Genomic DNA, 10157 nt, shown 5'->3' with positions numbered 1-10157 from the left:
AGCAGCAATTTATTAATAATAGCAGCAATTATATTAGTTAAGTAAATACAAAATTTGGCAGTGAGTAATTTAGTATAATTGAGGTTTTGTTCAAATAGAGTATAAGCAAAACCGACCAGGGGTTACACTGACCGGGGGTATGGGTAGGGCCATTCCTCTCACACCATACCAAATCAGTCAAGCTAAAATCTCACTTATATACCATTTACTAATACATATTAATACAGAATGTTCTGGAAAGCTCCTCCTAGTTTCTAGTCCCAAAATCTACATCACTATGTTGTGTTGCGCATGCTTCACCAGGGGTCGGGGGTCTCTCCTCCTTTCGAGGGTCTTGTTTCCGATGAAGGCTCTGGGTCTTCCTCAGTGTCCAAAGTTTGACCTTGCAAGTAGCGCAAGCACGTTAAGCTTAGGGCTATATAATTAAGCTATGTTCTCATAACAAGTCTTGTCCAAGTGTCTAATGCCTGGAATCATTCCTATTTGGCCCAATTCGAGGTAGAAAGTTTTATTTCTAGATGCTGTTCTTAGACCTATACCCTTACTACCCTCACTCCCACCAAACATTTGGAGGATGATTCCATCTGCTTTGTTTAACCATTTCCTTTATCCTTTTTACTTTATAACAATTAAATACAATTTCTCTATTAATTATAAAGCAACAATTTTGCTAATATAGTTACAATTTAATTAGCACAAATCGTGTGGTCCTAAAGGGGCCTGGTTTTGCCTAATATCACCCAAAAGGACCTCAAATGCAGGTTAAATCCACCTGGTTTGGCACAAAATCAGCCAAAGGGCCCACAAATCCATACAAAAGGGGTCTAAAATCATCCACATGGGCTAACGTTGTCCAAAGGGGCCTAAAATCCACCCTAAAACCCATCTGGTTTGGTCTAAAATCGGCCAAAATCAGGTTTGGTCTAAAATCTACCCTCCATCCCCATGGCTATGCCTGAAATCAGCCAAATGGGGTTAAAGTCTAACCAAATTGTCTAAAATTACCCAAACTGGTTTTAAACCCACACAAAATGGCCTAAATTCACCCTTTAATCTCCCAAATGGCCATAAAATCCACCCTAAAATTACCTGGTTTTGACTAAAATCACCAAAACGGGCCTAAAATCCACCCTAGAACATACCCAGTTTCACCTTAAAATCACCCAAAGGGACCTAAATACACACAAACTAGCCTGAAACCCACCCAAAGGGAGCCAAAATCACTCTAAAAGGACTTGGTTTGACCTACTATTACCCAAAGAGGCCTAAAATCCACCCAAATGGGCCTAAAATCACAGAAAAAAGGGGCCTGAAATCATTATTACAGGCTTAAGATCCACTCATATGGGCCTAAAATCACCCAAACAGGCCTAAAATTCAGCCTAAAACTACCCAGTCCCATCCAAACGGACCTAAAATCTAGCATAAATCTGCCCAGTGTTTATATTAAAATCACCCAAATGGGCCTGAAATCATTCAGACTGATACTGAGACGGAACCTAGCATCAGAATCAACACCTGCATCAAGAATGAGAACTGGCACCAGCACCAAGAATGAGACTGAAATCAGAATGAGACTGAGACCAAGACTGGGACCAGAACCGACACTGGAACCAAGATGAGCACCGCTTTGGAAGTGGCACAGGGACTGGGACTGAGACTGGCCCCAAAACTAGGACTGGGACCGTGACTGAGACCAAGATAGACACTGGGACTGGGACTGGGAGTGCTTCAGAACCAGGAACAGCACTGGGAATGCTCCAGGACTGAGACCAGCACTGCGAGAACTCTGGAACTGAGACTGTCATCAGAACCAGCACTAAGACTGGCACTGCTCCGGGTCTAGGACAGAGACTGAGACTGGCACTGGGAGCACCCCGCGACCAACACTGGTACCAGTACCAGCACTGGGACTGAGACAGCTCCAAGATTGAGACCAAGACCAAGACCAAGATCAAGACTGAGACCGAGACTGAAAATGGAACCGGCACCAGCACCAAGACTGGCACCACTATAGGACCAAGATTCAGACTGGGACCAGAATCAGCACTGGGCGCGCTCTGGGACTGCTCCAAGACTGAAATCGAGATCAAGACCAGGACAGAGACCGACACCAGGAGCGCTCTAGGACAGTGCGTTCACTCCCAGGAGTTTTGACTGCATCCTTGTGCGGGACTGGGTGAGACTGGGAGGGACCCCTGGGGGGGGACAGGATGGCCTTGGTTTGCATCGTTCCAGTACAGCCGTCCTGGTCCATATGGTTCCAGTCCAAATGAATCCAATTTGTACAATCCCAGTCTGTGTGATCTCAGTTTGTACAATCCTAGCTGTAGGAGACAAGGACTTCTGGATAACAAATTGAGTATGCAGAAGATTATTTACTGTTTACGTTTAGTTCTAGTTATACATTTTAAGGCTACTGTCCACGCAATCACGTATTTTTTGATTGGTGTTTCTATGCTGTCTATGCGCCTTGCACGAGCGCCTTTGGTGAGATAATTTGTTGTTGTTCAGAACTTTACTGCTCACTTTTATCTTGGGTCTTTTAATACTGGGATTTTGTTTTTCAGTCTTTTTTTTCCTGATTTAGTACAATTTATGTTGTAGCAGCCTTGAAGAGTCCCAACAAGTAAGAGAGGCTGCAGAAAAACACTTAAAAATAGCTCATCCAGTGCATCTGTTATAAACATTGGTCTAAACTAAGAAATATGCAGAAAAACAGATAGGTATATAGAAAAAAAGCTAGGCATGAAGAAAAACAGCAAAATATGCAGAAAAACAGCTAAATATAGTTTGGCTGGTGTACCCGATATAACTTAAGGCTTAGACTATTCAGATACATTACTACACCCAGCCCTGTAATCCCAGTTTGTACGATCCCGGTCCATGTGATCTGAGATTGTACAATCCCAGTCCATGAGATATCAGTTTCTACAATCCCAGTGGATATGATCCCAGTTTGTACAATCCCGGTCCATGTGATCTCAGGTTGTACAATCCTAGTCTGTGTGATCCCAGTTTGCACAATCCCAGTCAATATGATCCCAGTTTGTACATTTCCAGTCTGTATGGCCCTGATCCATCTGGTCCCAGTCTGTGCAGTCCCAGTCTGGAGGATCTCAGTCCATGTGATCCCCGTCCACATCATCACAGTCTGGATGGTCCTGCATGGCTCACACTCCCAGGGTCTGGAATTCCAATTCCCAGACAGGAACAAATGCTCCTGCCCTTGAAGGCAAAGCTCTTCAGAAGGGGCCAAAAGCCAAGTGCAGCAAGATCTTACAGGGACATTTCACTGCCAGCCTTCATAACTTCACCCATGGCTGTTGGACCTCCTGCATTGGGAATTAGATCAGCAGAGGGTCTTTGGGAGCTGCCCTGGGTCAAGGGAGACACTAAGACAGAAACAGAGCAGGCAGAGAGAGGCAGGAGAAAAAGTAGTGTTGGAGAATATGAAACGGACGAATCTTGCAAATATGAGTGCTCAGATTCTGGGAATATAGAAAACATGAATGAAATTGAAATGAAAGCCACGTTTGAGATACCAAGCCCCAGTTACTAAATAACCAGGTACACAATAGGATGGCCCGCTGAAGGTAATCCACTCTTGTCAAAACAATGCTCTTGACCAGAGGGCAAGGCCAAAAGACACAAAAGACTGGCCAGCACCCAAAGATTAGATCTTAGAGTTTAGAATGTCACAAACTATGCTAATATAAGGATTCCTATAGGCTGTATGTAAATGCTATAGAATTAGTATTCTGTATTAGATTGGTTCTTAGGGATCAGAATATTCATGAAGGAAATGGATTTATTGTGTTACAAACGGGAAGTCGCTCTCTTCTTCCTCTTTTTCTTCCTCTCTTTACCCTCTTTACTCTCTCTCTCTACCCTCCCCCTTCTCTCTTTCATTCCCCCGTTTTATCTCTTTAATCTGCATGTGGCTGTGCCGGGCAGCTCCTTGCAGACTCTCTTATAATAAACTGCAACTGTAGCTTTTAGCATTTACAGAGCGTCTGAGTCTAGTTCCAGGCATCTACCCTGATACAAAGAATCCAGGAGTCTCCCGCAAGGAGAACACAAACACAGTCAGCTGAGAAGGTGCCACTGAAAACAAAACTGGAACTGACTGAAAGTGAATGGGACAGAAATCAAGAATTGTGAAAGTTCTATTTACTATCAAATACATCCCACCCAGCCAGCCCCACACAATCCCAATCCCACCACTCCAAATTTGCATCCCACTTCTCCCAATCTCCTTCCAACCCCTTGTCACCCTGGTGGCTGTGGAATCCAATAAGGTTCGCGTGGGATTGAATTGCTTTGAGGATCCACTTTGAATTGGGATTGCGCTCTTCTGGGTTAAAATTGGGGTGTTTTCAGTGGGATTTGAGAGGTTTTGAGGTGACAGATCAATTCCTCTTGGCTTTTAGAGCACAAACAGATGGAGAAGAGACAAAAATTAAGCCCAAAACAAAAGGATAACCAGCCAGGTGTCATCCCAACATGGATCCCGGGGAACGTGGGTCACCAGGGCTCTGCCCAATGTGGGTCCTGAAGTGGGGGATGGAGTTGGAGCAGTGCATGAAGCTCTTCCCACACTCAGGGTACTCACAGGGCTTCCCTTACTGGTGCCTCTGTTGGTGTTTGGTCAAGGCTGAGCTGTGCGAGAAGCTCTTCCCACACTCCTGACACTTGTACGGCCTCTCCCTGGTGTGGATGCACCGGTGGATGATGAGGCCAGAGTTTTGCCTGAAGCTCTTCCCGCACTCGGAGCAGTGGAAAGGCCTCTCCTCTGTGTGTGTCTGGTAGTGGTTGAGGAGAGTGGTGCTGGTGGGAAACCTCTTCCCACACTCAGAGCATTCGTAGGGCCTCTCCCCAGTGTGGATCATTTGGTGGCAGATCAGGTTGGCACGCTGATTGAAGCCCTTCCCACACTCTCCACATTTGTACGGCCTTTTCCCAGTGTGGATGTTCTGGTGGCAGATCAGGTTGGCATGCTTCCTAAAGCTCTTCCCACACTCTTCACACTTGTAGGGCCTCTCTCCAGTGTGGGTCCTCCGGTGGCAGATCAGGTGGGAGCTCCGGCTAAAGCTCTTCCCACACTCCTCACACTCGTGGGGCCTCTCCCCAGTGTGGATGCGCCGGTGCCTGACAAGATGGGAATTTTGCCTGAAGCCCTTCCCGCAGTCAGGGCAGCGGAAGGGCTTCTCGTCTGTGTGTGTGCGCTGGTGCACGAGGAGAGTGGAGGTGAACTGAAACCTCTTCCCGCATTGATTACACTTGTAGGGCCGCTCTCCGGTGTGGATCACCTGGTGACGGATCAGGGTATGGATGGTCTGAAACCTCTTCCCACACTCAGAACACTCGTAGGACCTCTCCCCAGTGTGGATCATCTGGTGGCGGATCAGGCTGGATCTGGCTCTGAATCTCTTCCCACATTCCCCACACTCGTAGGGCTGTTCCCCAGTGTGGATCATCTGGTGGCAGATCAGGCTGTGCCTCCATCTGAAGTTCATCCCACACTCCAAGCACTTGTGGCGCTTCTCCCCATCATGAAGCCGCTCACGGACAGCCACATCCGAGCTCTGCCTCGATCTCTGACCGCCTGCCTGGCCCAGGATGAAGCTCTCCTCCTCAGATCCCCGCGATCTGCGTTTGCAGTCTCCCCTCCTGCGGGATCTCCGCAGTTTTTCCTCCCCATTGGATTCCTGTGCCGTGGAGCCACTGCAAACAGCCTCTTCCACAAGGTTCTGCCATGGGGATTTGTCATCCCTGGTGCCTGTCCTCAGCTCCTTCTCTGGAGGAGGAAGGACAAGGAGAGGATGGGGTTTGTCTCTGTGCCAGGGGGAAGGGGAAAGAGATTCACCCAGAGCGTCCCTGGCAGGACAACATTGGCAGGGGATTGTCCTGCAGCTGGGGGCCGTGCTGGGCTGGGAGATGGAGCAGGACAGAGGGGGAAAGGGGCAGGGACGTTGTCCTCACCTGCCTGGGCCTCCTGGGCCACCTTCCTCTTCCTCACAGCCTCCGCCTCCTCCATTGGTCAAGGGTTGGGAATCGGAAATTCTGATTTGGGGAAAAACAAGGGATGAGTGCGTTGTGTTGGGGGTTCCTCCTGCCCAAGTCCATCTCTAGAAGTCCCTGGGTATCTGAGGTCCATAAAAGCCTCTCAGACACCAGGATTCAGCCCTGAAAATGCCACCCAGGGCTTTTCCATCTCTGGTCTCTCCCAGCTGGTGTTCGGGGATTCCCCCTGTCCCAGCTGCTGGGGGTCGCGCTTGTATTGGGGGTCCCTCATCTACTCGTGGGGACCTCGCCAGGTTGATGGGAGTTCCAGGAATCCAAAAAGCTCCCCCCTCTTCGATGTCCCCATTTAGGGATGCTGGGGCTTTTCGGGGTCCCAGAGTCCCTTCTCCTCTTATTGTCTCCTTTGGGGTGCTAGGGGTCCAAGGAGTCCCCCCTGCCCCTCTCCAGGCAACTGAGGATCCCACGAATGGCGGCGCTCTCCCTCTTTAGGCTCCCTACTTTGGCGTCCTGGGGGACACAGGACTGTGCTCCTCCAGGCAGCCCTTGCCGGCAGCCGCCATCAGGACTCCCCAAGGTCCCCACAAGGGGCATTTTCTGCTCAGCTTTGGAGTTCTGCATTCTCCAAACATCCCCACCAACAAAACCCAAACCCAGGGATCCCCCAGGATATCTGGGCTGAGCTCCCCCTCCTTGGTCACCTGCAGGATGGGGCGGGGGGCGATGATTCCACAGCTTGGAGGATTGAATTCAGAAAGCACTTGGCCTCATGGTTCCTTCTCCTTTTCTTGATCCTTCTTTATCCCTCCTCTTTCTTCTCCTCCCTCTCCTACCCTTGCAGCTCTCCTCCTTCTCACTAACCCCAGCTCCTTCTCCTACTTCCATCACTTCTCGCTCTCCTCCTTCATCCCTCCTCTTCCATCCCTCCTCCTCTTCCCCCAGGAGCAGTGATACCCTTGGTGCCCCATTCCTGAAGCCCTCACAGCCCTCAGGAGGAGCAGGGATGGAGCCGGGACAGATCAGGATGGGCAGCATGTGGCTCTCAGCTGCTCCCACCTACTGGGGCTGGGGGGAACCTTACTGGGGACACTGGAAGTGACTGGGAATGACTACGAGCATGCTGAGGGCAATTGGAATATACTGGGAGTGCCTGTGACCTTACTGGAGTGACTGGAAGCACACTGGGAACAGCTGGGACCATGCTAGGAGAACTGGGGAGTCAGTGGGAGCTACTACTCTATACTGGGGGCATAACGGGGACCATGCTGGGAGGGACTGGGATCATCTGTGGAGTTACTGGGACCATGCTAGGGGCAACTTGTGGGCAACTCAGATCACACTGGGAGGAACTGGGAGCAACTGGAACCATGCTGCAGGAGACTGGAATCACACTGGAATATACTGGCAGGAACTGCAGCTACTCTGAGGGTGACTGGGAGAGGCTGTGAGCAACTGGAATCAGTCTGGAAGTAACTGAGGACAACTGGGAGTGACTGGGAACATGCTGGCGGCAACTGGGATACACTGAGAGAGACTGAAACCAGTAATGGGAAATGGGAAAAAGTGGAACCACACCGGATGATAATGGGAGCAGCTGTGCCCATGTCAGAGCCATACTGGGATCCTATTGGAACTAGCTGGTATCATCCTGGGAATGACTGGAATAGTACTGGGAATATCTGAGAACAACTGGAATCATACTGCAATCAGACTGGGAGTGACAGGAAAAGTGCTGGCCACAAGTGGGCCCACACTGGGAGTGACAGGAAGTCACTCTGGGCATGATTCGGATAATACTGGGAGGATCAGGGAGTGACTGGGGTCATACTGGAGATGACTGGAACCATGCTGGGAGTGACTACATGTCCTACTGGGATTATCTTGGGAGTCACTGGGATTACAGCAAGTGTGAATGGAACCTGACTGGGGGTTACTGGGAGCTACTGGGCCCATGTTGGGAGGAAAATGTGAACACATTGGGAGCAACTGGGATCAACTGGAAGGTACTGGAACCATGCTGAGGGGACTGAGACCATAACAGGGATCATACTGGGAGCAACTGGGAGTATGGGCAACTGACAGAAACTGACAGGCTGGAGATAACTGGGAGTAACTGGGAAAGACTGGCATCATTCTGAGGTAACTAGAACCTTACTGGGGCAACTGGGATATAATGAGTGTCTGTAACCATACTGGGGGGACTGCAACCACAGTGGGAAAAGCTGGGACAAAGCTGGGGACAGCTGGGACTATATGGGGGGACTGCAACCACACTGGGGGCAACTGGGAGATAGTGGGACAATGCTGAGAGAGACTGGAGCTATTCTAGGGATCATCTTGGTAGGAACTGGAAACAACTAGAACTATTCTGGCAGCAACTGGGATAATACTGGGATCACAGTGAGAGCAGCTGGGTCCTTGCTGGGTGAGACTGGGATCACACTACGGGTGACTGGAATCATACTGGGATGGACTGGGAGTGGCTGTGAACAACTGGAATCCTGCTGAAAGCAACTGGGAAGAAGTGAGATTGACTGGCAGCATGCTGGGGGTGACTGGGATATACTGGGAGAGACAGGGAGTCACTGAGATCATACTGGAGGCTACTGGGGTCATGCTGGCATTGACAGGGAGCAACTGGGGGCCACTGGCCTCATACTCGGAGAGACTGGGACTATACTAGGGGCCCATGCTGGGTGAACTGGGAACACACTGGACGAAAATGGGAGGAACTGGGAGCAACTGGGACCGTGTTGGGGGCAAGTTGCATCATAACAGGGAATGACTGAGTGCCAAGGGAACTGGAAGCACACGGGGGGAGCAACTGGGCTCATCCTGGAAGCAGCCACTGCCAACACCGGAACCCCCGAACCCCTTTCCCGGCCATGCCGGCCCTCCAGCCCCAGCATCCCCCGCCGAGGTCCCGGCAATCCCATGGGGTCCCCCCCGTCTCTGGCTCCCCGCTTTGCCCTTCTGGGGCTCACCTCTCTCTGCGCTCCCGCTCAGGGAAGCCGCGCCTCTCCCGGCGCTGTCCCCCCGCCGATCCCGCGCGCTCCCCACGTGGCCCCGGCAGAGCTCGCAGGGCCCGGCTCGGGAAGCCCAACCCCCACCGTGAGGGCATCCGCATTCCTCCGCCCGCCGCCGAGGCTCTGCCGCCACCGCGCTCCCCCAAAACACCTCCCGGGGACCCCCCGATGTCCCCCCGAGGGGCATCTGCGGCTCTGGCCCCTGCAAGATCCAAACATGGCCCCCCAAAAATTCCCAAAGCCAGGGACCCCCCGAGATATCTAGGGCGAGCTCCCCCTCCCCGGGCACCTGCGGGATGGGGGGCGATGGTCCCGGGGGCTGAGAGTTCAGGCAGCTCCGGGCTCGCGCGCTTCATTCGCTCCTTCAGCTCCTCCTGCTTCCTGCTGCCGCTCCACCTCTTCCTTCCTCCCTCCTTCCCCCACCTGCCCCGTTCCAAACCCCGAACTGGGAGGGGATGGGTCAAGGGAAGGGCGGGAACTGTGAGGGGAAAGGGGCGGGGTCAAGGGAAGGGCGGGAACTGTGGGGGGAAAAGGGCGGGGTCAAAAGAAGGGCGGGAACTGTGAGAGGAAGGATCAGGGCCAAAGGGCCGCGCGGTCCTAAAGGGGACTGGTTTGGCCAAAAATCACCCAAAAGCGTCTCAAATGCAGCGTAAGTCCTCCAGGTTTGGCCTAAAATCAGCGAAAGAGGCCTCAAATCCACACAAAAGGGGTCTAAAATCATCCAAACGGGCCTAACATTGTCCAAAAGACGCCTAAAATCCAGCCTAAAACTACCCAGTTTATCCTAAAATCACCCAAACAGGATTAAAATCTTTGGTATGGAGACCGAGACCGAAATGCCCACCAGAAACAGAACCTGCACCCGCACCAAGACTGAGACTGAAATCAGAATGGAGACTGAGACCAAGACTGGGAACAGAACTGACGCTAGAACAGAGACCGGCCCCAGAACTGGTACTGAGACCGAGACTGAGACCAGCGCTGACACTGGGACCAGCACCGGGAGAGCTCCAAGACTGCTTCGGGACTGGAACCGGCACCAGCACTAGGAGAACTCCGGGACTGTGAGCAGCACCAGAACCAGAACCGAGACCAAGATTGGCTCTG

General features: G+C 51.6%; 1 protein-coding gene across 1 annotated transcript; it reads right to left on the bottom strand.

The window, feature by feature from the left end:
- On the bottom strand, positions 1 to 9857 carry LOC130256998 (zinc finger and SCAN domain-containing protein 2-like). The gene is made up of 3 exons (XM_056499195.1): positions 9340 to 9857; positions 5986 to 6066; positions 1 to 5800 (listed from the first exon to the last, which is right to left on the bottom strand). Exons 2-3 carry the CDS (start codon positions 6038 to 6040, stop codon positions 4626 to 4628), a joined length of 1230 nt encoding a protein of 409 aa, XP_056355170.1. The 5' UTR covers positions 6041 to 6066; positions 9340 to 9857; the 3' UTR covers positions 1 to 4625.
- Between the last annotated feature and the right edge of the window lie 300 nt (positions 9858 to 10157).

The sequence above is a fragment of the Oenanthe melanoleuca genome, chromosome 9 (assembly GCF_029582105.1).
Source record: "Oenanthe melanoleuca isolate GR-GAL-2019-014 chromosome 9, OMel1.0, whole genome shotgun sequence".
NCBI lineage: Eukaryota > Metazoa > Chordata > Aves > Passeriformes > Muscicapidae > Oenanthe > Oenanthe melanoleuca.
Note: the sequence above shows the minus strand (reverse complement) of the source record. Positions and strands in the feature narration are given on the sequence as shown.

Excerpts from the sequence above, each read along its gene's own strand:
- LOC130256998 (XM_056499195.1), bottom strand. The coding sequence starts at position 6,040 with ATGGAGGAGGCGGAGGCTGTGAGGAAGAGGAAGGTGGCCCAGGAGGCC. Across the intron at positions 5,801-5,985 it reads GGCCCAGGAGGCCCAGGCAG|AGAAGGAGCTGAGGACAGGC; the intron begins GTGAGGACAACG and ends TTCCTCCTCCAG.